This window comes from Triturus cristatus, chromosome 3_2 (genome assembly GCF_964204655.1).
Source record: "Triturus cristatus chromosome 3_2, aTriCri1.1, whole genome shotgun sequence".
In the NCBI taxonomy this organism is placed as follows: domain Eukaryota; kingdom Metazoa; phylum Chordata; class Amphibia; order Caudata; family Salamandridae; genus Triturus; species Triturus cristatus.
In genome coordinates this window covers 407,113,392-407,140,547 of record NC_140584.1, presented here as the reverse complement: position 1 = coordinate 407,140,547, position 27,156 = coordinate 407,113,392, and the positions used below count along the sequence as shown (strand labels likewise).

Below are 27,156 nucleotides of genomic sequence, written 5' to 3'. Positions count from 1 at the left end.
GCTGCAGGCCAGCAACGTCCATGCAAAATCCACCAAGTGATAGATCCCTTCTAGAAGCAAGACAAACTCCAAGCCACCACAAGTCTATGGATAGTCCAGTTGCAGTCCCTCCTGCCCCAATGATTCCTCATGTCAATGTCCCAGTATTGAACCTGTGTAGTATGGTTCCAAATCCAAAAGTGTCTACTTTCAGAGGCCAAAGCCCCAGTAGTTATACCCACCATGGCCTGTGAATATACGATCAGTCCAAAAGGCCACCTTTAAAATGCACAGGTCCTCTCTAAATTTTGTCCTGTCTGCCACACCACCCTGGGAGGTTTGATAACTATCTTTAGTGGGGCCAATACCCTGCTTCTTGAAATGTAGGTGCCAATTCCACCCCCTGTTAACCACTCTAGAAAGGCCCTTCAGAGTCAGAGGCCCGCGTTTCCTGTGAACCCCTAGTTTATGGCCCGTTAAAAGGAATGAACAGATGTGGCTATCTCCCTAGCACCCAAGTGTGAAATAGGAGCCAGTTCGCCGGCACACAGAGTACTGCACATCGAAATGACTACTCTCAAAAAGTGACATTGCCACCACCATAATGTCAAACCCACACCCACTACTGTAGAGGATTCGCCATTGTGAACTCATCGATACCAAACACTATACTGTTACTATTCTGCCCATAGAGAATGAAGCTAGACAGCCCGTCCTCAAATCCCCTCATGCTAATCCAATCCAAGAAGCAGACATCATCGTACCAAATACACCATCCGGTGTCATTCACGACTCTTCCAGGTAACACATACACACACCTGCCCAACCTCTTCCCAACACCTCACTATATATGAGATATGCAGAACCTTGGCACACAGCTCGTAAACACCAGGTTGAATAACAGTAACCCATGCGCACATGCCCCACCAGGGCAAACCGGTGGCACCATCGATGAGCTACATCCATGGATGGCACAGCCAGCGAGGCCGGCCACAGAGGCACATTCAAGTTACATGACCCAGGCATAGGTCTTACCCCATGACAAGAGACTTACAGCTAACTCGAATCAGCCAATCATATATACACTGCCTTGCAGTATGTACATGATCAGCTCAGCACTTTGACACTGCACTGTAGTGCCAAACGCACTTGAGTCCTAAGGCAGCAAAACAAGGTCAAAACATGAGGTCGGCAGCCAAAAAGGTTAGGGGTTACCACGCCAACAAAGGCCAAGTCTACAACTATGGATATTAGAATGAATTTATTTCTTAATGATTTAAGTTCATCCTGGGCGGTCCATGTCGTCAATGATTTTTAAGCCCATGTTTTGGTGTGGTCATCAACCGAGATGTTCAGGTCACCAAGAATGTTATCTCATTCAGAGACTGAAAGGATGTGTTGGGTCAGGTTCTAGGCCATCCACCGGAGAATTGCAAGTATTCTTTTCCAGGGCATAACAGATCAGGGTGGAAATGAATTAAGAGATTGTGTTTGTGATGCTTATGCCGTGTAGATTTACAAATGAGTCATAAGCTGTCCCTGTTGCTCTCTGCATGATACTGAAGTTAAGTGAAGAAAGCTGCTTCTCCCCTCTGCCCACTTCCCTATTTTAGATCAAGCCTTCTGACAGCTTTAGCAATCTGTTGCCGAACCCCATTTTGGACAATTTAATACAGAGTGGGATTTGGGTAAACCTATTGCTCATGTTTGGAGGATTTCTTGTCAGTTTCAGTTCCCTGCCATTGATTTAATGAATTTCCTCTCTACTCTTGTTTTCGTCCTGCACCAGGGTCTTTACCATTCCTTTGATTGGATGAGTTGTTTCCTTCCACTGTTGACATGAGAGAGCAGCATTTCCTTTTCATATTTTGGCATTGTATGGGAGCAAGTGGCTTTCCTCTTTCTCCCTCTCCCCTGTCAACTCACCACTTCACTCACCCTGCTTCTTAGTTGCACCCCACCCTAGCCCTGCAATTCATTGTTTTTCCATGTTATCCTTTTTTTTAATTTGTTTGAAAATGTATTGTGCAATGGACAGGCAGCAGCGTACTCCTTCCCAATTACTCATCCATTGCTCCATTCCCCTCCCAGCCCACACTTTTAAAATTTATTTTATTAGTTCTGTGAGAGCCTGGTAGCTGAACACTGCTGCTGGGTTGTTCACTTTGTTTGTTTGGCATCTTATGTGTGCTTTTTTGCAGTGATGTCACTGATCATGTCATGAGTGATGTAATATGTGAGGTCATGAGCAGTGCATTGCGGGGGCATACGTTATAGTTAGCTCAGGTAACTATAACTGCTGAATGTCTATGGTTTTGTGTGTATAAATTTGAGCCTAACTATAACGTCCTTGTAACTTTTGATATTTCCTATATATAGACCTAGTTTCTATGGAAACTAGGTCTGTATATATATTACCTACTGGCGGTCACCAATAGGTAGTTATTGTTAGGACCTAGTTTCCATAGGAAAAGCTTTTTCCCATTTGCTTATAACTTTGGCGCTGTTTGAGGAATCTTCACGAAACATTCCAAAAAAGTGGCCTCCTATTCCTAGTTGTGCATGGGAAGGTTTGGGTTGATCCATCAAGCGGGGGTCATATGTCTTTTCTTATAATTCCCCCCTCCTAGCTTGGTGGTGGGGTCCCAACCCCACCAGGGTCAAAAAGCATTTTTTTCCAGTGAATATCATGGGGGATCCAGGAATCTTGGTAAAAAGAACAAGCACGGTCTCCCACGTTTGTTTATAGTTGAACCCCCATGTGGGCCAAGTCTGTGGTGCACATTTAAATATTAATTTTAAGATGTGTGTACATGCTGCCACCCTCTCCATTTCCAATATTGGCCCTGGGGACCACCTCTCCCTGGGCCAGGCCAATATAATGGAAGAGGGGGGCCACGCAACCCCCCTTCAGGGCCCTTTACGGCCCTGGGGACCACCGCCTACTGGGAGCCAGGCTGATTTAACAAAAAGGGTGAGGGGGCTGCATGGACTCCTCCTGGACATTTTACATCCCCGGGTACCACCACATCCCAGGGGTTTGGCCAAATATTGAATGGGGAGGGGGGCCACCACCTCCCCAGGGCAAGACCTGCAGAAACAAAGAAGGGGACCGTGTGGCCCTGGGGACAGCAACCCCACAGGGCTGGCTCCCTGTGTCCCGAGGTGCCCACCCCCTGGACATAATTGTTTGCTGTTGATTGGCTGGAGCTGTGACAGCTCCCACCAAGTAGTAGCAAACAATAAGCCCGCTCCCAGTGGACAGGCCAGCTGGGAGAGGACTTTTCATCTGTTTTGACAGTGGACAGGAAAACGGATTAAAAAATTGCTTACACGCGCAGGGAGTAGCATTTTTTGCTGCTCCCTACATGTAGGAAAAATGCTGGCTCCCACTGGAGGCGGATAGCTATCCGTGTCTGCGAGGACATTGAGGCTCCCCCACAGTCCTCAACAATGCACACTGGGTGCCCTGGGTGGAGCCAGGGCACCTGGGAACAGGTGGCCGGGTCCCAGAGAATGGGGTTCCTGGGGGCAAAATAGGCCTGTAGAGGGTGGCTGTGTGACCCCCTGCTACTTATTGACTGGGTCCTGGGAGATGGGGTCCCTCGAGCCAAAATCTGCCTGGGGAGGGGGGCCACATGGCCCCCTCCCCTTTTAGTAATAGCCGTGGCCCCAGGGATGGGGTTCCTGGGTTCAACATCGGCCCAAAGCGAGGGGCCTGCTGTCCAGCCTTCCCCTTTTAGTAATTGTTTGGCCCCGGGTGATGGAGTCCCTGAGCTGTAATTGGCCTAGGGAAGGGGGGCTGCATGCCCCCATCCTGGGATGCCTACATGTGGGGGTGGGCAACAGTGCCTGACCTCAGGCCATGCCCTACAGCTGTTCCCCCACCGAGCACAGCCAAAAGCTGTGTGAGGTATGAGGGTGGATATCTGCAGGGGAGGTTGGTTGCAGCCACACCCTGCAGCTGACCCACCTCGGAGCAGGGTAGTGTGCCTACGGAGGGGTGGCTGCAACCCCCGCCAAGTAGCCAAGTGCGACGGGGTTTGGATTAACATATGGAAACTAAATATTACTTAACAATAAAAAAAATACCTAGAAATTCACTGAAAAAAACAAACGTTACAGGGACATTATAGTTAGGTAATAGCATTAAAAAACATAGAAATTAATTGAAAAAAAACCAAACGTTATAGTTAGGAAATTAAATGTAAAAAACTTTAGGAATGCACTAAAATCCAAAGGTTACAGGGATATTACATCACTCATAATATCTTCTATGACATCATTGATAATATCACTGCAACATTTGCTGTGAAATTACTGATGAGAAAACTGTGCATGGCATGCGCGCGAGTTATATTCACCTTAGTGCATGAGTAATAGTAACTTGAGATAACTCTAACTATAACTGCAGAATTTCTATGGTTGTGTGAGTGTAAAATATGAATATAACTATAACCTTTCCCAGACCACAAAAAAGAAAATCTGTGGCATTTTGAATTCAGTGCAGCCTTAAAGCGAGATATGCAGGCACACCTCCATACAGCAGATTTTGCACATTCACAAATCTTTGAATGTGACTTGCTCCATTCACTAACGTTTTACCTGGTGGGAGTTGATTGTTTTTGGGGGGGGGGGCTGGAAATATACAGACACCACTCTATTGTTCACGAATGAAAAGAAATCAGAAGTGCAATTCCAGAGAAAATGGGGAGGGTCATAAGAGGATCACAGCAACAAAACAAGCATTGGCAAAGCCAATCAGTCTGGGAATTCTTTTGTTTATTTTGACATGGTTTTTTGCAAAACTTTACGGATTGGGAATATGCCAGATCCTCATTAATCTAAAAACAAAATCATTTGATACAGGCAAAAACGTTTTTTTGGTCTCAAAAAACCACACATCACCATAGTACCCTCTAGAACTGAAGGGAACTTCTTTGTGTGTGGATGTGTTCCATGCGAAAGGGTGGTATGCCAGAACTAGTGGTAAAGTAATTCAGTGGCTGAAGTGGGCTGGTACATTACTCCTAATGCATGCTGGGGTGATTGGAAGAACAATGTGTATGACACCAACCACAGACTAATGAATGAAATCTGGATGAATCCCTGTAAATTACATTGCTATACACATAATTTTAGTAAAATCAAAAGCTTTTGGCTAACATAGACCCAATAAGGTCAATTATTCTGCTATTGTCTGCAAGCCTCCTCCTTATGAGAAAGAAAGAAGGAAACAAAGAAACAAAGACAAAGGAAGAAATGAAGAAAGATGAAAGGCAGGAAGGAAGGAAAGATGGCAAGAAGGAAGAAAAGAATGCAAGAAGGAAAGAAGGAAGGCAAGAAAAAGGGCATAAAGAGAAAAAAAGTAAAAAGAGGATAACTTAATACATAACAGTTTCAAATGGACACTGGAATGCTTTGTAATAACAGTAGTCAGAAAAGCAAAACACTCCAAAAGTAATTTATAACGGCAGTGGTAGGAAATGGGATCTGCTGAAGATAGAATATCAGACGGATCCTCCTATCACATCAGGCTCTGAACACAAATGCAACACCAAAGTGCTTATAAAGTAAAGATAAAAACACTGGTACTGAAGGGAATTAGCTTGTTTATGGATGTACTTCTTGTGAGAGAGCAAAATGCAGTCCCTCAAAGTGAAGTTAACCAGTGGCTTAAGCAGACAGACCTATTGGGGATGCTATCTACTGTAGTGAGAGGAAGCAAAATGTAAATGACACAACAAAAGACCAACGGATGAAGAGAGGTGGTTGAACGCCCCTATTTGTAAATATATTATACACATTTTGGTAAAATCAAAAGGTCTAGGCTGGCTTCGCTTAAAAATGTGTATATCATACTGAAAACATTCCTGTATGGGTGAGATTTTGGGTTACCAATCAACAATTTTAACACTTTTGTTGCAAACTGCAATTTGTCAGCTTTATAAATTGAAATAGTTGCACTTTGAGCCTAGTTTAAACATGTTTTTTAAAGGAGGGATGTGCCAGGGTATTGTCACTGATACAACCGGAAGCATTAATGTTCTGTTTTCAATCAATATTCAGGAGTGTGATCACCAAAACAGTATGTGTTGGTTGAATAGAGTATAATCTAGGGGCATGAATGAATGGCCTAGTCTGATTCGCCAACAGATATGTCACATGTAGTTTAAGGCAGCTAAAACACTGAACAACTGAATTTTAAAGAGATTTTTTATCTTGCCATATTCAGACGGGAAGTGTGTCTAGATAACGCAAATAAAACAAGCACTGGCAAAGCCAATAGGTCTGACACGTTTTAGGTGTTTGTGATATTTTTGTAATGGCTGCATGCTACTTTGTAAAATGTTTGGATGTAGTACCAGAAAATATGCTCAGAGACACCCATATACATAATGCAATAAAGTTAAAAAATATGTACTCTTCAAGTCGTGTTCTGAATTGAATTCTTCATTAAGTGCAATTTTGTTACAGAATATCCGATGCATTTCAGGGCATTATTTTGTCTCTTCTTGAGTGAAACACATTCTACATACATCAACTAAAGGATTATTGAAATTAACACATAAATCATCTTAACTATAAACAAATATGTGCTTCCTTTTAACTGTTTATATTACTCGCTATTGAACTGAACATACATAGCTGTTGTGCAGTCAATTATGTCATTCTTATACAATTTAAAACTAAAGCAAAAGCCATTTATTTTATAAATTACTGTTCGCACTCATCATCTATTTCATCGGCTTCGCCAACTCATTTTATCAGATTTGTTTTATTTATTTTTATATTTCATTTGGCATGAACAAGACCTGAGAGTAATAGAGCACTTCAAGTAAGTACTTGTCATTGGATAGTTCTTCTGCCAACAAGCCAGCCAAGAGCTGAAAAAGGTTGGTGCCCAGACATAGAGTCTGCCTCTTTGCTAGGAATAAGTTGCCCATTGCCAAGAAGCTGTTGCCATTCCTGGCCAGGTACATGATTGATCCAGAAGCAAGTGGAGTTGTGCCCCCTCCCATGTCCAGGCTGCCTCCTTTCCAAGCATTCTTTATAGAGTAATAAAACATTTTTGGGGTTGCTACATGTTAGTTTATGTATCCGTAATTTCTTTTAAAAAAAGGAGTTTAAATGAATGTAAAGGATATTTAACGTGCATGGGTACAATCTAGATTGAGATGCCAATGCAGTTTATAACATAACAGATGACAGCTATAGCAGATGAACGTACTTTTAATCCCACTGTTGGGGAATGTGTTGAATCCTTGCATTTTAAGATTCCACAAGCACATCTGTTGTTTGTCCGGTTGCGTTAAATTGGCAATTACAGGCTATTGCATGGATTACCATAGATTTTTCTTTAAATTTGAATAGACCCGCTCTTCTCAAGGTAAAAATTACTTTGGTTGTGCATGTGTGTGCTAGTAGCACACAAGTTACATGGGCATCATTTTGTTGCTATATCCTTCATTTTTGTGCCTCATCTCTAATGTTTATAATTTCATCTGCACCTTAACTCCCATACTACTGCCTCCCTTTCCAGACAGCTTCCGTAGTATTTGTAGTTGCAAGCTCACTTCTTATTATTCACTTTGTCTTCCTCCCATTTCAAGATTTTGACTGATTATAGAAATACATATGGGCACACTTTTTGTGGTGTTCCTGTGGCGATAAACCATTCACCTTAGTTACAAGGCAGCATTAAGCCACGTTGCCGCCTTGTAAATAAGGCCCCCTTTCATGCTACACTTTGCATGAAAGGGGCGTGCAATGGGTGTTGTGGTGGGCATTCTGCCACAACATCCATTGATTTTGATTCTTCCCCCTATTTACAAGGGTAGCGTAAGTATGGGGCAGCGTCAAAATTAAGACCAAAAATAACCTTGTTATAACATGGCGAAACGAGGAGAAATTATTAATTTCTCCTCGTTTTTGCTGTTTCTAAGTGTGCTGCATTGTGCTGCATTGTCAGGCGAACAGAAGGTGAATGAACAAATGTATTTTAAAAAATGCATACTGCTCAGAATAGAATCTTCATAAATGGCAGCACTCTACTGAAGACCAAATGTTGTGGACTACACTGAAAATGTCAAGGAGCCCCCAATTATAATGGTCCAAGTGGTGAGTGGGCATTTGTAAAATATTTAAATGAATAATTACTCATATACTATTAAATACAGCTAGGCTTATTTTGCATTTAATCATTTAATCAAGAATACAAAAGACTGTGGGGCAATAAAATTCCTACAATGTAACAGAGAATAATAACACTCCAAATGTTCCTTCATCATGGCTTAATTGGCTCTGAAAATGAAGAAAAAATTGAAATGTCAAGGAGCCACGAATTATAATGGTCCAAGTGGTAAGTGGGCATTTGTAAAATATTTAATTGAATAATTACTCATACTATTAAATACAGCTAGGCTTATTTTGCATTTAATCAAGAATACAAAAGACTGTGGGGCTATTAAAATTACGGGAATCAACAGGAGAGGAAGGGAACAATGAAGAGACACTCCTACTCCCCTCAAAATAAATCAAGCAATCAACAAAGGAGCGTATCAAATTAGTGGCAAAGCGGAAGTGCAAACTTGCAGGTAATCACGTTAGATTAACACTGTTTGAAAAGAACCATTTGGTTTCTTAAAAAAGCCCTCACTCACCAACCTGGTTGGTGACATGCTTCATAATTGGGTCCACCAGTAGTGGCCGAGTGCCACCCTAGTGTGCTGCAACGCCAGATTACTGCCGAGCTGGAAAAAAAAAAAGTGTTTGAGTGAAAGGTGAATTAGGTGAAATTTAAAAATGTCCAAATTGTGTCAAAACGAACTTTATTGATTTTGCCAATCAGACATAGGTAAAAAAAATGTGTGGGATAAAGAACTAGAATTAAAAGTTCATATATTACCCCTGTAAGTCCGATTGGCTCAGTCCCATTACTGGCCCCTGCAACCAGGACACCACGTGACGTTTCACGTGACTACGCCCTTAACCTTACGTGGCGTTATATCGCGTCTTCGGACTTCCGACTCTCTATCGTCGGGGTCCGCTTAGACGAGGGTGAACGTAGGTCCAGAATGGGTGCCTGGCGTTGCAGGCGTGAGTTATTTCTTCGATCAGCAGCTAAGTACTTTTCTTTGCCATGACATATCTCGGCACTTATTTCCTTTTTGTTTTTGTTTCTTGTCTAGGGTGTGCCATTTCGCCACCACCCCCCTCCCGTGACCCATGGTGCTCAGAACTTTTGCACCTCTTGTAAGAATATTACGCTTTTTCTTGCATCAATATCTTACCCAGTAGTATACTTTAATATTTGGTCACTTTTGTGTTGGCCGATTTTCACTTGCTAGTATATACGTTACTTGGGTATTTCGATCTCCCATGAATCAGAGAGGGATTGTTTTTACGTTTTAGCATTCAGTTGGCAGTCCTTGTTAGTTGCACGAGTTCACGGATAGCAACACCGGATTTCTGGTTATTACTATCAGAAGTGCACCTCGAAGAGCACGTTTGCATGTCTCTAAATTGTGACATCTTCAGAAGCATACTGACGCATATTTGTTTGTCTTTTGTGTTTCTCTATGTTGTACGTTTCCGTTTGTCACAATGAACCTTTTTTCAGAATAAACTCGGTTCCTCTCTATACATGACGGAATCTATTTTTAGTGTTTTTTGATGTTTTTAACACTTATAAACCTTTGGTTAGGGTGGGCCTTAGCGAGCTCATACCACTGGGTTCTCACATCTACACCTTTGGTCCTGATGAAAACCTGATTAACATTCATGTAGGCAGAAACATGTTGACCGCTATTAAAATTCCTACAATGTAACAGAGAATAATAACACTCCAAATGTACAAATGTTCCTTCATCATGGCTTAATTTGCTCTGAAAGTGAAGAATAAATTGAAAGATCTTGAGTATAGTATCAATTGCACATAATTAGAGTTTTAGTATATCACTTGCATGACTTTCCTAAAATGTTGCTACTGTGCCTACAAATTCTAGTTCAATATTACAAATGTGGTAAAATACTAATTCAACTTTCAAACTGTTTCCTACATATTTCAAATAACTTGTGTACCTATTTGCATGTACCACAAAGGCAGTTTCAAAAAGTTAATTTACAGCATAGTTTATTATTATATATGTATATTTGCAGTCACTTTTCTCATTAACCTTGGCATTCTGTACACATATGCATGCATTACATTTGACGTAACCACAGAAATCCATTTGTTCTATTCACAGTCAACTCCCATCTTACATTGTTCTTTTAGTTGGTTTAAAAATACATTTAGTACTAATTTATGACTAAATTACCCTTTGCATGTGCAATGACAGATACTGTCCTATAAAATTCAGTCATGGCTCATAAACATCTGCTGTTGGTTGGTAAGTAATCATGATTCTGCCCCTGCTGTTTATTTGAATGTTACAGTAATAAATTACAGAAGGCTGTTCATTTTCAGGAGGTAAATCAACAAGATGATCCTTGGCCAGTCAACATGTGAGTAATGTTTCAGTAACACCAAAGGCACACTTTAAAATATTGCCAGAAGGAAGGCACTGAAGGTCAAGCCAGGGCAAGATTACAAAAGTGAAAAGAATTTACGGATTCGCACATATTCTGAAAAACATTTGTAGAGCACAAGCTTCACCCTAAGAGGCCTCTTGGCATGACTAACAGACTACAGTTATTTATCATTATCCAACTGAATGGTAGCTATTTTGTTGACCTCAGAAGGTTGAATGTCTGAGAGGACCCGCTGTGAATCGAAATTGTGACCATGTGGGTCAAACACAGATTCCTGGTGCGGATGTATTAGTTCACTGAAGGAACACCAGACCCAGATCTACAGCTCTCCTGTACGCAGTAGCGGCCTGTGTCAGAGGAGAGGGTGGGGCGAGGGGATACGGCGAACAACTAAAAAAAAAGAAGGAGAAAAAAGAACTTACCTGCTGCCTGCAGCCCGTCGCATTGCCGTGTTCTGTTCTCTCGTGGCTCGACTGCAGGCAGAGACTCCCAGACTTCCCTGCAACCAATCCTGAGATGCTCTCATACTTGAGAGCAGCTTCAGGATTGTACAGAGCGCTGAGGATTTGTGCTCCCAGGGAGACTGGGGGCCTGTGCTTTGCTGTCTCCAACCCAGCAATGCAGCAGGGTTGGAGAGAGCTTCAGTGCGCATGACTGTTTTGGCCATCCTGAGACGGCTGGCTAAATCGTCATACGCCCTGATAACAGTGCATACCACTCCCCGTGGGTGCCTGTTATCCCTCTGGCCCCACCCTTGAGACACCGGGAAATAAAAAAAAAATGATAATAGACCGGGTTTATTATAATTTTCTTTTTTTGCCCTGATGGCAGGGGGGGGGGGGCACGCTCCAGAGCGGAGGAGCCGTCCCTACCTGTAAGGATACAGCTTCACTTCTCCACTTCAAAAAGATAGCAAAAACGGCCAGGTACAAGACCCTTCCATTGATGGAAATCAAAGCAAGGTGCAAATATAGGATGGCCAGAGTTTATTTTATAAAGTATTTTTAAAGATCTGCTGTGCTGCATTTCAGTCCTTGAAAACATTAAAACACGTCCATCAAAAATATGAGGAGCATAATAAAGAAAATCACCCTCCACTGTATTCTGAGGTGCAGGAGATGCACGTCCTCAATGACGCCCTTATGGGCATATGTACAAGCCCCTATCGCCAACACAATGTGATCGTGATTTACAAGGCAGCGTTAAGCTACTTAACATGGCTTAACACTGCCTTGTAAATAAGGCACCCTTTCACGCTGTATTTAGCGTGAAAGGGGAGGGCAATGGGTGTTGCGGTGTGCGTTCCACCTTCCTGCACATAAACAATCCTAAAAAAAAAATCCTGTTTTGCAACTTCTTTGTGTGCTGCATTAAGCAGCACACCTAGAAGTTACAAAACAGCATTTAAAGATTGTTTATGTGCGGGAAGGTGGACCTTCCACCACATAAATAATCATTTCCCCCAACGCAGACACCCTTTCTCTATGGTGCAAGGGTGCCTGCATTGGCGCTAGGCAGCTGAACTCAGCACCAGCGCTAGGGGAAACGCAGGGCTGCACCACATTCTAGTAAATATGGTGCAGCCCTGCGTTTCAGAATGGAGGAGCGTGGCGTTAGCAATGTTTGCTTAACGCCACGCTTCTCCATTCTGTTGTGAATATGCCCCATGTAGACTGTATTTAACAGACGGGCTTACCTGCTGTTTATTCCAGACCCATTAAAGAACGCTGCTGGGTAAGCAGCAGCACTAGCAGACGGGAGGATGTCCCTCGCGATTCTCCAACTCCAGCAACTAATAACACACACAGCACCCATTTAAAGCCACTTCACACACTGTTAGTCTCCAGATCATTACCCACACAGGATACAATAGACACCGCTGCTTTTACAAACAAAACTAAATAAGAAATGCCGCCACTACACAACACAAGCTTCTACACCAGTGGTCTTTAAGCATTTTATGCCGACCCACCCTTAAGTAAAATGTCGTTTTCTGTGACATGTACCCCCTTCCAAGTGAAATACCCATAAATTACGTAATGGTGAATGTTAAATACTGCTAGGGAATGCCTTAGAAGTTAAGGGGTGTTTGTTTATGGGTAGGAAAATAGATAACAGAACTAATATGATATTGAGTGGTGCATGCCTCCACCTGGCCCTCCAAACATGACATGTGACAGCACAACAGTAGCAATTCTGAAAGCTTCCAGCACACAAACTGAACTGGCGCTATAAAAAGTGACAGCAGTGCAAGCTTCCCTAAAATGCAATGAACAAGTAGAGCACAGGCAGTGGCAGTGCATCAGGGTTCAAATCTGGGGTTATCCTGCCCCTACAATGTATACTGGAGAGAGGGTGTGGCAGTAGTGTGCTCGGTGTGGTGTAGGGGCATGTCGTTGATGCATCTCCTATCTATAAAAACAGCTTTGTGATTCTTCTGGACCCTTCTCTTTGCAATTCAGCCCCATCCCCTTTTCCTACTCAGCCTTTAGGATTCATCAGCTTGTTCTCAGTAGGGGTGGGCGGAATTTGCGAAATCCACTTTCGCAAATTATCACGAAAATGTTAAAAATTATCGCAAACACGCGGAAATATCGCGAAGATGAGGAAGTTTTTTTCCCGCATGTTCGCGAGATTTTCTGCATGGTTGCGGCTCGTCAACTTACCCATGTGGTTGCTCGCGGGCGTGGCCATCTTGTTTTCAGTTGTCTCGCGGTGCATCATCGCGAGAAGAAAGACGTGATCGCGCGACGCATGATGTCACTGCGGGCGCGAACTGTCGCGAGACAGCGCAAATGGCTAAAAACAATACAACATCTCATGGAGAATGCGACCGGATCAAGAAAACTTGTCAGGCGAACGCAGGGATTCAGGAAAGGCGATCGCGCGCGCGCGAGAATGTATTATTTTACAGCGCGAGCAAGAAACAAATTATCGCCAAGCTGCGGAATGCGTAAATTTTTACATTTTCGCGCTTTCCGCGGAACGCGAAAATGTCAAATTATCGCAATTTCCGCGAACGGAACAAAATTTTAGCCCAGGCCTAGTTCTCAGCTCTAAGAAGAACCTTCCACTTGCCATCACTGATTATCTACTGTTGCTCAGGAACTCTTTGTCACGGTCTTGACACATGGTTTGGTTTCTTACTGTACTTCTCTGGCTCAACAGCCTATTCTTCACAGACTTCGGGCCGGATTTATATCTTGGCGGCAAGGATACTCTGTCGCAACCGTGACGGTGTATACTTACTTCCAAGGTAATGGTCTGCCCATCAGATTTAGAAGTGGCGGAGCATTGGTGTAACCACGGCGGGAGGTTACTCTGCCTCCTCTATAGTTACACCCTTCCGAAGGCCTGATGGAATAAGGGCTGCTAAAGGCTGACCTCTTTCTCTGCCCCTCTAGTCCGATGGGCGGACATAAAGGTCAGTTTTCACTGCCTGTCACCATTAGAAAAAAAAAATAAGAAAGGGGAAGTGAAAACTGCTCAATGCTCCCTTCGCTATTGGAGAGAACTCCAAGGGGAGCATTCTTTTAAAAATAAAATCCCGTTCCAAGATTTTCTTTTTGAGAATAAAAAAAATAAGATTGATGGACAGCTCTGTTAAAGCATTGCCAGGAACTGCCATGATGGTGGTTCCTGCCAATGCTTTAGAAATGACAGACGGCTTGGCAGTCCTTTCTAAATTAGGCGAGCAGAGTCCTCTGCCAGGCTGACAGAGAATACCCCCATCCACCAAAACTTAAATTGGCCCGTAAGTCTGCCAGAGATATGAGTAACCCCTTTCAGTAGCCATGATGCCACTGACACAAAAAAGCACATGGGAGATCGTGCCTTCCAGAAGGAGCCCCATGGAGGAAAAAAACCCAGTTGGCAAACCCCCTCCAAAACAATGCACAAATGCTCCAAATGGCTGAGATAACTTGACCCCAAAAAACAGCAGGTGGTGAGCGATAAATAAGCTGGACAGAGAAAACTGGAGTCGCTATCTCAGACAATGGTGCAGAAAAGGCAGGGCTGTGAGTAAAAGACCACTGGAGTGACAGGAATACGAAAAAGGAAAAACAGGCAAAGGTTCAGGGTTATGTCTGGGAGCAAGGAACCTGATGAACAACTACTGGAAGCATTGCAATGCAAAGAGCAGAAAGAGTTACTTCATTTTATAGTTCAGGAAACATGAAGTTGTGTTATCTCAATATTGATTTGGGAAAGACTTTTAATAAGTTGCAAGGCAATGTCTATCTTAGGTTGGGACAAGTATATGTTCTTCAATGACATCACAAATGAACCCTGAGAAGGTGGCCAATCAGGTCCATGCCATATTACGAGTTGTCTGCAAGAAAGCCCCGCACAGAGAAGAATGCCACCAAAGCGGGTTGGCTGCTGCCTGGTAAACCGATAAGGGTAATGCGACAATGTGCCATGTGGAAACAACAGAACACGCCTCACCCACTCAAGGCACACTCTCCATAGAATGGCAGACAGGATGCCGGCTGAACTGGGAATTGCTTCAGGGGCATGGAACTCTTGGCTGGCTCTCACACTACCATAAAATTAATACAATATCACACACAACCTGCATTTCTTCTGTTATAGCGCAAAGTGCACAGTGGACTTAGAAAAAAGTTAAAACAATATTGTAATTAAGGCTCCTTGTTTTCCCTTTTTTACTGATTTTTACAGATAAATACAGACAGAACACAATGTGTTTTCTGTCTGCATTTATTTTTAAAAGTCGATAAATACAGAAAATTGGGCTGCTTTAAATTGACTCTCCGTGTGGTCTTTCATGAATTATAGCCCAACAGCTGAGCAGATGGACAGCATGTGAAATTAAAAAACAGGATGAAATTTCGATAAATAACGGCATGTGTCGGTATACATTTGTGGTATAATGCTAGTATTTACCAGTGGATGTATTGTTATATAATGTTTGGCAGCTTAAATAGCTAAAACATGAGACATCAAAGTATGAGCACGCATCTATCGGTTAAATAAATAAGGAAATGTACAGTTTTGCAACTTCATTTATATGCAAAACACAAAATAAATATGGCTAAAAACAGATAAAATGACCCAAAAATAAATATGGATAAATACAGACGGAAATGTTAAAAAAATAAATACCATAAAACTGGGAGACCTAATTGTAATTAATACATTTGCATATTTTTTTATTTACTTTTTTTCATTAGTAAATATATACTTCAATGCATTTTTTATTGCATATCCACAATATATTTATTGTTATTGTTAACTGGGACTTATAGAGTGCATGTTCACCAACAGGTCTTTTAGTGCTATGAGAGAGAGACTAAACCTCACCATGATCAGCATGTACATGCAACGGACTTAGCCTAGGTTGTGCCCCAGGCTTCAGTAAAAAGAAGCGTCTTAAGTTTTTTCCTAAATGGGAGGAGGGTAGGTTCCCTACGAAGGCTTTCCAGCAACCCGTTCCACAGTTGCGGGATCACTACAGAAAAGGCTCTGCCCCCTTTGGAGCTCGTATTGAAGTGAGGGCAGGCCAATAGGCCTGCTTCAGATGATTGAAGGGTACGTCCTGGCGCATAGTTTTTGAGGTGCTCCTTAATGTAAACTGGGGCCTGGCCATGGATGGCTTTGTGGGCTATACAAAGACCTTTAAACCTGGCTCTCTGTTTGATAGTGAGCCAGTGCAGCTGCTGCAGTAAGGGGTTGGCATGTGCCCGTCTTGGGAGTCTGAAGATTAGTCTAGCTGTGTCGTTCATGGCAACTTGGAGTTTGGTAAGCAATTTCTCAGGGAGGCCAATGTACAGAGCGTTGCCGTAGTCCAACCGTGACAAGATCATTGCCGACACGGCAATCCGTAGTGCAGTAAATGAAAGGAAGGGGGGCAAGTCTACACAGCTGTCTCAGTAGGCCTACACATGTTCCCACTGCGGTGGACACCTGGTGCGACATGGAGAGCTTGGCATCTATTTTTATGCCGACACATTTTACGACCGGGACTGGCGTGGGGGTGGTACCTAACTCTCGTGGCCAAAAGAGGTCACTCCATGGGTTGTTTCCGGTGGTAATGGCCAGAACCTCGGTTTTGTCTGGATTAATTTTAAGTGAGTTGGCTGTCATCCAGTTGACCATGTACCCGAGTATGTTTTGTATGCGTGCGTGAGCCAGGGAGGAGTTGTCGATCTGGATGATTATTTGCGTGTCATCCGCATAATTGAATTCTTGGCACTCCATGCGGGCCAGAGCAGCCACCAGTGGCTGGATATAGATGTTGAAGAGAAGGGGGTACAGCGCTGACCCCTGGGGGATTCCGCATGTTAATGCACCAATGTTGGACACCCGATCAGCTAACTAGATCCTTTGTGAGCGGCCTGACAGGAAGGATGAAATCCATTGATGTGCCAGCCCATGGATGCCCAGTTCTAAAACCTGCGACAATAGTTGGTCATGACTGACCGCATCGAATGCCGCGGATAGGTCTAGTAGGACCAGGGCGCATGGCTTCCTGCTGTCGGACGTAAGTCCGAGTTCGTCCATCACTGCCAGCATTACCATAATCTCATAATCATCAAGTTTTTACTGTTTTTCTCTTTATGTATCAAAAAACGTTTTTACAAAACTTATATATATGCTCCTTAAAAACATTTTGCAATGCACATTGTTGAAATATTGTTACATATATGATTATTTTCTCCCCATCCCTCAATCCACTTACTCATTCATTGTCAAAAAACATCCTGTCATACATATATATATATATATATATATATATATATATATATATATATATATATATATATATATATATATATCCCTTGTACCAATCCCACCCACACCCCCACATACACCAGAATTTGCAACAGGAAAAGATCTTCTATTTCAGCAGTTGTTGTGTTGCGGGCTAGGATCTCTCCTAAAAACAGTCAACACCCATTTTGGTGGGTGAAAAGATTACCAATCTATGTTCTTCAGGACCACACAATAACAGATTTATACTATGGGTGGCCAATGGAGGATTATGCCGCTCTCAGGGATTTCGAAATATATACTGTGTGTTTAATAATTTGTTTAAATTTTTCATGCTGATGTTGAAACTCTTAGGACAATCTAGCACTGGCGCAGAGGTTATATATAGAACTCTTTTGTATTCCTCTTCCTGCCTCCCTTCCTGAAACTCTTGGTAAATCCTGCATATGTCGATGGAATGACATAAGTCGTCTGACTTTTCGGGTACACCTGGTGCCCATGATTGGTCATGGTATTTCTTATGGGAATATACAGCAGGGCATTCCATCAACATAAGCAGGATTGCAAGATGGCATATAATTTGTAGAATCATATTTTTTGATTTAATAATCATATATATTTGCATATTTTCAGTTGACAAATAACGTGAAGTGAAGCGTATATGAATATGGTGTTCGAAAAACGTGACACACTTGTGTGATCTGCAGAACTAAATGTGTATCACAAAACTCGTGAGTGAGAGGTCCAGAAACCGCAATTTGATACAATTAAACAGGTCGGCCTAAATAGTCGATGACGTTTCGATTCTTGGTAATAAATGGATCATCATCAAGACTCTATATATGTATGAGCCCTAGAGATAGTTAGGGTCATGAAGGTAGAGAATGTGCACATCTGTGCAGGGGCCAGCAGAAAGGATCTTGATATTCTGGCATTATTGATGAGTATTGCCTGATCTTGTAGTTGGTCCCAATGAACAAGGGGCTTAAATCATGGAGATGAGCTGAAAGAATGGAAAACAAGACCACTGTGCAAAATCGGTAAGACGCAGAGTGGAAAATGGCGATAGGCCTTCTTTGCTGCTGCACGCGAGCCAACACCGCATGCATCACATGCATGTACTTTAAAATTCAAATGGCCCCGTGGGAGGTTACAGGTATTGTGTGTGCAGGTTTTTTTGACAACAAGAGAGGTAAAACATTGGCTAAATTCAGAGTTCTACAAAGTCGGTCCTGGACGGCCAGATCGATGGCAGATTTTTAAGATAACTACATTTATCTAAATGGATAATGCTAAAAATTGGGCATGGATCTGGCCCTCCAGGACAGTCTTTGGTGAACCCTGATCTAAACCATACATGTGTAATGTAAACTACAACTCCAAGTATCCTTGTAGCACGAACAGCAAAGAGAGACTCTCTTTATGTGGGCAGTATGGGGTGCTGTGTCAATTTGAGCAAGAGTTCGTTTGAAAAGCATCCTTGTTATTGCTGTGAATAAATCAATGTGAATTGACTACATCCCATAGAGCTGCTTGATATTGTTATGTATTTATGACGCACAAACACAGACATGCATACACTTATCACAAATGCTCTGTGCAGTTCATCCTACTAGTTTCCTCTGTTTATTTGTGGCCCACTGTGTGCCTCCCTCAATCATTTCTAGAGACACCACTGCTTCAAAATGGTTCCTGCCATAGAACCAGAAGCCTCATTGTGGGAAAAATGGCAGATAGCCGTTGCTGTCTCAGCCATTAATGGCCACTGGGCCAGGTAAGCCTCTTATGCCCTCAGGTATGGCCCGCTGTAAAATTGGGTGAAAAAGCACCCCACTCTCATAATAGCATGCACTCCAAGGGACATATTTACAAGCCCCTTTGCGCCGCCAGTGTGTCACTTTTTTTGAGGTCCCAGCGGCGCAGTGTGGGGCCCCATATTTACAAGGACACATAAAGCTATACTGTGTGGCTTTTCGTGTTCTTGTAATTACTGCCCTTGTTCACGTGGCACTTTGCATGAAAGGGGCGTTCCATGGGTGTTGCTGTGGGTGTTCCCACGCAACACCCATTGATTCTGCCGTATTCCCAGTTTTACTAACTTTCAAAAACTTGGGAATGCGTCAGAAGCCTACGCCTCCCCAAGGGAGGCATAAGGAGGCGCAAGGAAGAGAAATACTTCTATTTCTCCTCATGGTTTCCTCTTTCTATGCATGCATTCTGCAGCACTCTTAGAAAGTGGAAAACACCTCATGTGATTGTTATTCTGCAGGAAGGTGTGCATTGTGCGCCCAGTGCACTGAAGAGCTCAGGGATTCATCATATTGTTGTAAATATGAAACATCCCTTTGCTTCGAAAATAACACAGCGCGGACTGGCAAATGGCTTGCGGCACCGCACTGCGTTACTTCCTTGTAAATATGGTCCCAAGTACTCTCGGAATTTTTTGCCCCAGATTCAGACATTGCCCCAAAAAATGAGGACTATGACATGAAAATGGTTTTAGAACTTGTACGTTATCATTGTTACCAAGAGCGAAAGCAAAAGACGAGGTCGCTCCAAGCTCTATTTGTTAATACGTTTACAATGGAGCCACACACTTTTGCATCTATGTTGGGGTGCAACTTCTACATGAGGGCATTACTCGGCGAACCACAATACCCTTTGAAACGGGCATTTTCCAAGTAAGCATTTACACTCATGCTTTTTCTGTGCTTTAGTTCTGGGTTTAATATGGATTAGCCGTCATTACCAATATGCTATGGCAAGCTCATTTATGCTAGGTTGGCTATGTGTTTGGTGCTATGTCCCACCCTAAAGGGAGACAGGAAACATGGAAACGGGAGCAGTAGAAAGGAAAGGATGGCTCAAGGTAGAAGGAATTGGATAGTGGTCTCCCCAAATAGATAATATCTCCATGGATGGAGCAATAGTTAATTGTGGGTAGTTAGCCGTAGGTATCTAACCAGTAGGTTAGGGAGGATGGAAGTGGGAAGAGTAGTGTGGAGGCAAACACCTGACAATTGGTAGCCCATAGTACTGTGATAGCCAAAGTGACACCATTCCCAACCACATCACCAAGTTGACCCTTTGACCCACTCTTAGTTCCCAAATAGCATTCTGTTTGCTTCTGAACGGCTGAGGGAATGGCAAGAAAAGTAGACAGGGCTATAGTTTGCACCCTTATTGGTAAAACTGTTTACATTTTATACCTGCTGCTACTTTCATGTCCTTAGGGTACAGGGGTAGCAAGGGAAGTGCTAGGGGTACCACATGTGTAACATAAGCCCCAGCAGCCCCCACAGTGCGGGGGGCCGCAAGCTCCGGCATTGTGCACGGGCAGCTGGCCCCTGGCCTGAGAGCTCCTGACTGGGTCAGAGTGGAGTGTGGGCCCCTCCATGTACTTTGCAGCGGGGGGGCCCTCAAGTTTCATTACGCCACTGAGGGGTACCAAGGGAAGACAGTTGTATCAGCTACTTCTTAACATCCATGAGTAGGCAAGGGCAGGAGAGAGCAGGAGATGGGGAAGATAGAGGAACAACTGATAATAGAGAGTTAAAATTCATGGCATAGTGCTTAAGACATAGTAGGGCAGGCCCGAGAGAGCCTATAGACTGCAGAGGTCGTCGGTTGCCACTTCTGCTTCTCCACGGTGTTCACAGTCAGTCTTGCAGCCGCTCCCTAACACATGATATTTATCTGTTATATAGTTTTGTGGTTTTATGCGGCGCAAACTTGGCCCAAAGGCATCAGGGCACTTTACAAAAGAAAAAGAAGAATACAGATAAAAATGATCATAAAAATAAAAGATACACAACAAAGAAAACATAAATCAAGTAGTTCATACCAGGGTGGAAAGGTTACCTGGATAGACTGGGTGTATGGGAAAAGGGGATGCAGAGAAGCGATAACTGCTTAACCAAAGTGACTCCTAAAAAGAAGGATTTCAAGATCCTTATCAAATCTGGCAAGGCACGAGGTTGTGCTATGAGCTGGAGGGAGGAAGGTCCAGATCCAAGATCCATAGAATGCTTGTCTCACATAGCATTCTTGCCTGACGGTGGGAAGGTCCCAGCATGAGGGCTTCAGTATGTCTTGATCCCCATTGAGCATCAGAGTTATTCAGTTTTCTAACCAAGTAGGATGGTGTGGCATTGTGGAGGGCCTTGTGAGTGATGCATGCATTCTTAAATAGTTTTTTTGCCAAATGTCTGCCTACGGTTCAAGAGGGGGTTAGCTAAATTCGATAGGTACTTAGCATTCTTGGAGGACAGAAGTATACGATTTCAAGAAATAGCCCTGACCAGGTAAACAATAGTTCAACCTTAGAACTCGAGACCTCACCTTAGGTTGTGTAGTTCACTCTTCCAGTGAGGCTTTGTACTTTTAGACCAGAGAAGTGTGGAGCTTAAGGGGATGATAGTGTATATACAGTTGAAAAACGATTGCTATTGGCTTCTTGGATTTGTCTTTAGTATCAATTAAATATGCTAAGAATGCATTTGAATAGCCTTTGGGAGTTTTACCTAAAAAATTTTTTTTTATTTTTGCTGAAATCAGCAGACTGTGTAATAAAAGGGAAAGATGTTGTTAGGCCTGTTTCTCAGTAAAAACAAAGGTGGCTCTAAAAAGTATAGTTTTAAATATGGTATTTATACTTTTCTCAGCAAGAGATGTATACATTCCATAGCCCAAATACAATGTAATAACACTACAGATATTCTGCCTTCTAGAGTGGGGCCCTTTAAGTTTGGCTAATCAGCCCCAACCTTCTTTGTATATAAGCTCAGAGGTAGAGTCCATTAAATGTAGTTATCTGCACTATTTCTTACAGCACAACATGCTGTTGTAGTTACCTATGCTATTGCCCACAGCGTTGTATATGGTTGTATGGGTTTCACATAACTGTGCTGTTTTCCATAACATTGCATGTTGTTGTAGATACTCATGCAGTTTCCCACAACATTGCAGGTGGCTGCATTCATTCGGGCTAATTCCAAGCATTGCATGGGGTTGTAGTTACTCATGCAATTTCAGATATGTCACTTGCTGTGACTCATGCTGTTTCACAAAGCATTGCATGTGGTTGTAGTTACTTATACTATTTCACACAGTGGTGTATGTGGTTGAAGATGCTCATACTGCTTCATACAACGTTGCACGTGTTTTTAGTTACTCATGCTACATCATGCAGCTTTGCATGTGGTTGCTTCGTCTACACTCAACCCTAGTGTGCACACAGTTAGACACAGCTACTGTGCAGATCCCCAATGTGAGGTGTTAAGAGTGATATTCCTGGAAGTTAAGTTTCTGGTGGATCATAGATGTAGTTCCTAATACAGGGTAAGTATTGCACTAAAACAAATCTTAGTTTGAAGAAATGTGCTTCTAGAAGAAGCAAGTCTACGGCAATGGTATGGACCACCAAATTACGATGGTGGCTGCCAGAGGTCAAGGATCATGGGTTGCCATAGTAGGAACATGCCTGGTATTTGCTAGCAGCAGTTACACGTCCACCAGAGGTGCTTTACTTCTCCCACCCGTCTGACACACATTAGGAGGACTTGGGGAGTCTGTTTCCATCTCTGGTCAAGAGACTTCAAGAGCATAAAATGTATTTTGAATCTGATTAACTTACATAAATTTGTGACTCAACTCTTGGTTTGGTTTTCCTCTGATTGATCACTTTATTTGTATTCATAATTTATGAAGTGGGATTATCTAACATAATATATTATGGTTTATGTCTCTTTCTCTGCCAGATATGCCACCAATTCTTCCATTGGACCTCAAAGGCGAACCCGGTCCTGCAGGGAAGCCTGGACCAAGAGGACCATCTGGGCCGCCAGGATTTCCAGGGAAACCAGGAATTGGAAAGCCAGGACTTCATGGACAACCAGGCCCAATTGGACCACCAGGTTTCCCTGGTATGGGAAAACCAGGAATGCCTGGAATTCCAGGAAAACCTGGGAGCAAAGGATTTCCTGGAGCCAAAGGTGAACCTGGAATAAGAGGAGAGTATGGAGCAACCGGACTACCTGGTCCTCCTGGCATTCCAGGGCCAACAGGTCTCTCAGTAAATGGTAAACCAGGTGCACAAGGTGCTCCTGGACCTCCTGGCTTTAGGGGAGAACCAGGATCAAAAGGGGAACCTGGACCTCGGGGAGATAAGGGCTTAAACGGTGAAAATGGGTTTGGGAAGCCAGGGCTTCCTGGCCCTAAGGGGGCTGGAGGCCTACCTGGCCCTCAAGGGCCTCCTGGCCCAAATGGAATTGGAAAACCGGGACTTAATGGATTGCCCGGTGTTCCTGGTGCAAAAGGAGACCTTGGTGACATTGGCGAGCCTGGGTTTCGTGGGGCGCCTGGTCTTCAAGGGCCTCCTGGGCCACCAGGTTTAGATGGCTTGGGAAAACCAGGTTCCAATGGGTTGCCTGGTATGCCAGGACCAATCGGTCCAAAAGGGGAACCTGGACTCCGTGGCTTACCTGGTGTACCCGGAGCAGCGGGCTATGGAAAACCTGGTTTTCCTGGAATGAAAGGCGATCGTGGACCCAGCGGAGTTCCAGGAACAGCAGGAAATATAGGTGAGCCAGGTTTAGATGGGGAGCCAGGTGAAACAGGACCACAAGGGATTATTGGGCCCCCTGGGCTTCCTGGCTCGATAGGGATGCCAGGTAAACATGGAATGCCAGGTCTAAAAGGTGATGTGGGACCTGCTGGCCCTCCTGGACTTCGAGGACTTCCTGGAGATCAAGGGCCTAACGGTTTCTCCGGTAAGCCAGGTGTACCCGGTGAAAGAGGCTTGCCAGGTTTTCCGGGAACAGGCGGACCAATTGGCCCTAAAGGAGAGCCTGGACTAATAGGACTTCCAGGGGCACCAGGGTCAAGTGGGTCTCTTGGTCAAAAAGGAGAATCTGGTTATCCGGGACAGCCAGGCATAAGAGGTCCCGCAGGAATTCCAGGTCTACAAGGATCATCAGGCCCCATCGGACCTCAAGGATTACCGGGGTTCAAAGGGGAGCCAGGTATCCCTGGAATTCCTGGTAATGGGAAGTTAGGTGAACCTGGGCTCCCAGGTCCTACTGGGCCACCTGGAGTTCCCGGTCAACCAGGGTTAAATGGACTTCAGGGGCCTCCAGGCCTGCCAGGCCCTCCTGGACCGCCTGGCATCTTTGATGAATCTAGCATTGCTGGCCTTCACCTTCCAGACGGAGGTGTTGAAGGCGCAGTCTTGGGAAATGGAAAGCCTGGAAAGCCCCAGTACGGCACAGGGGAACTCTCTGCCAGCATTGCACCAGCATTCACCGCAATCCTCAGCTCTCCCTTCCCAGCATCTGGGATGCCAGTCAAGTTTGATAGAACTTTGTACAATGGACACAATGGCTACAACCCATCAACTGGAATATTCACATGTCCAATCCCTGGTGTCTACTACTTTGCATACCACGTCCATGTCAAAGGAACCAATGTCTGGGTGGCGCTTTACAAGAACAACGTGCCTGCGACATACACCTATGATGAGTACAAGAAAGGATTTCTTGACCAAGCTTCTGGGAGTGCAGTGCTTGAACTTAAAGAAAATGACCAGGTCTGGGTGCAAATGCCATCGGATCAGGCCAATGGCCTTTACTCCACAGAATACATCCACTCTACCTTCTCTGGGTTTCTGATTTGTCCTACATAACAGCTAATGGGGAGATTCCTACCCTTGAGACATAAACTCTGTTTTTCAAGAAGATAAAAATACTTCACTGGGAGAAACAAACAGTGACATTGCGGGGGTGTCTTGCTTTATTCTTGTCGTAAATGAATGAAGAGTAAACAGTTTTGATACGAGACTGTCCTAAAACACCCTTGTCAGCAAAAAGTGTGCTCGACATAAAGAATTGCACGTTGAAATGCAAATCAAGGTGGCTTTCAATATTATGAACTTTACGTGCTTATAAACCTTCTTGAAGGGGTCACGATAAGCACACGATCCCTTCTCCTGGTGTAAAACCTCATGTAATCATTTAAATGAAGTAATGGCCTCAGGTATGGCAATTGTCTGGTTCACTAACACGGCCATGTTGTGTTTTGAGGGCAGAGTGAAGGCACAGTAAGAAAAGTCAATCAGTGAACAGTGGATTCCATCTATGATGACATCATCCCCAGAGGAATACACAAAATGGCTGTGCCCTGATTAATTGGTGTGGGGCCGATGGTGATAACACTACTTGACTTCAGTCCACAAAATGGCTGCATCCTGATGCATATATGTAAGGGTGACAGTGACATCACTTTCTCGCTAGTACATATAAAGATCCTGGATGAATGTGGGTAGGCCTAAAATAACACTTCCCATAGTAGGTAAACAAAATGGCTGCCCTCTAGGATACTTGGGCATGATCGACAGTACATTATTTTCTAAAATGCATCGAAAAAATGGCTGATCATAGATGCACCTGGTATAGCATATTAAGAGATAGAAATAGTTTGTGACTGCCAAGGCGGTGCTTTACTACATACAATACAATATTTAAGAGTTTAATGGAAAATTCCAGCAACAGGCAGCAGCAGTCTAATGGCCACCCACAATTATGGAACAGGGAATCTAAGTATGAGCTTTTATATTTATATTTTTTTTATCAGACTTTGATAATTTTTGCAACGTACTGTAGTGTAAACTGACCAAATTGCTGTTAAACAAATGGTGCTAGACTGCCAATTTTAACTGGGTAAATGACCCCCCATCGTAATAAATATGGGAGGTAAGATTGTTTGCCTCCAGACTTTCGAAATGGAGGAAATACCAATTTCAATTGAGGCGGTGTGGTAGGTCCCAAGCTCCCCACAGAGTCACTCAAGGGCCTCAAGAAATGGCACATGCCTACATTTTGGAGTTATATTCAGCACGAGTTACGCAAATAGGCACTCGTATAACGAGTTGCGGACTCTAAAGGCCACACGCTCGCATTGAAGATTCTCCTAGCCTACCTTTGCGAGACACACACCCTCCCACTGAGACTTACACATGATATTCACACAGCAAGATCTTCTAAACAGACCAACTAGACCATTGAGAAGTTCTCCTTGATTTTGGCACCTATGGTATTGATTTGTGGGGAGGTTTTGGCCAGATATTGGGTAATAGAAACTCCACCTGGACTGAGAGATATTATGTGACGTAGACATGCACATTCGATGCCCTATGCAAGGCCTTGAGTTCGACTTTCCAAGAAGGGCACAAGTGACATTTATCACTGTTACAACCTTAAACCATCAGCAGAATCACATTTTTTGCTACAACCTCTACTCATTGTGTCTCCGTTGCATTGCATGGCTATAGATATAAGACCAGTCATGTTCAAGTCATACAAGCTTTGAATGGAAACTTGGAGCTGGCGGCTCTTCGATCTCCAAGAGGACTGTAGAGGGTGGGGTGTTGGCATTTTATCAAAACTCTGCATTGCTGATCTTGTATGTGACTATACCAATGCTATCAAGACACATTTTGAAAATAAATAAAAGTGTTTAAGAATAAACCCTTGACGTCTAGACAATATGGGTGGTGGACACCAAAGACAGATACCAGGCTGTTGTGAAAGTTGGAGCAAAACCTTATTTGAAAAAGCTCCCGGTCTTGTTTATATGTTTGTGGTGTTCCTGTGAGCCAGAAGATGCGGACTGCTCCCATGAGATCATTTTGATTGCAAATTGATAGTTGGTCTATCAGGCATAAGCCTACATGTTTCAGCATTGAATCAATCAAGTAACTTAAGCCGGACTTACAACCAGCCAATTAAAATGGAATGCTGTGGGTCCCTGCTTTAACCCAATGAATCCGATTACTTTTTCTAAATAAAAATGAATGAGATATACGCCTGTTACAATATAGCTTTGCATGCATGAAGACACTATATTTTGATC

At 43.5% G+C, this 27,156-nt stretch overlaps 1 protein-coding gene across 1 annotated transcript in view; it reads left to right on the top strand.

Annotated features, from left to right (window-relative positions):
- The window catches only part of COL8A2 (collagen type VIII alpha 2 chain), a 446,392-nt gene extending 419,621 nt beyond the window's left edge, over nucleotides 1-26,771 (top strand). Inside the window, exon 4 of the mRNA XM_085647968.1 lies at nucleotides 23,010-26,771. Within this exon, the coding sequence (XP_085504094.1) occupies nucleotides 23,010-24,931 (1,922 nt within the window). The 3' untranslated portion in view covers nucleotides 24,932-26,771. The remainder of the gene's footprint in view (nucleotides 1-23,009) is intronic.
- The last annotated feature ends 385 nt before the right edge of the window (nucleotides 26,772-27,156 follow it).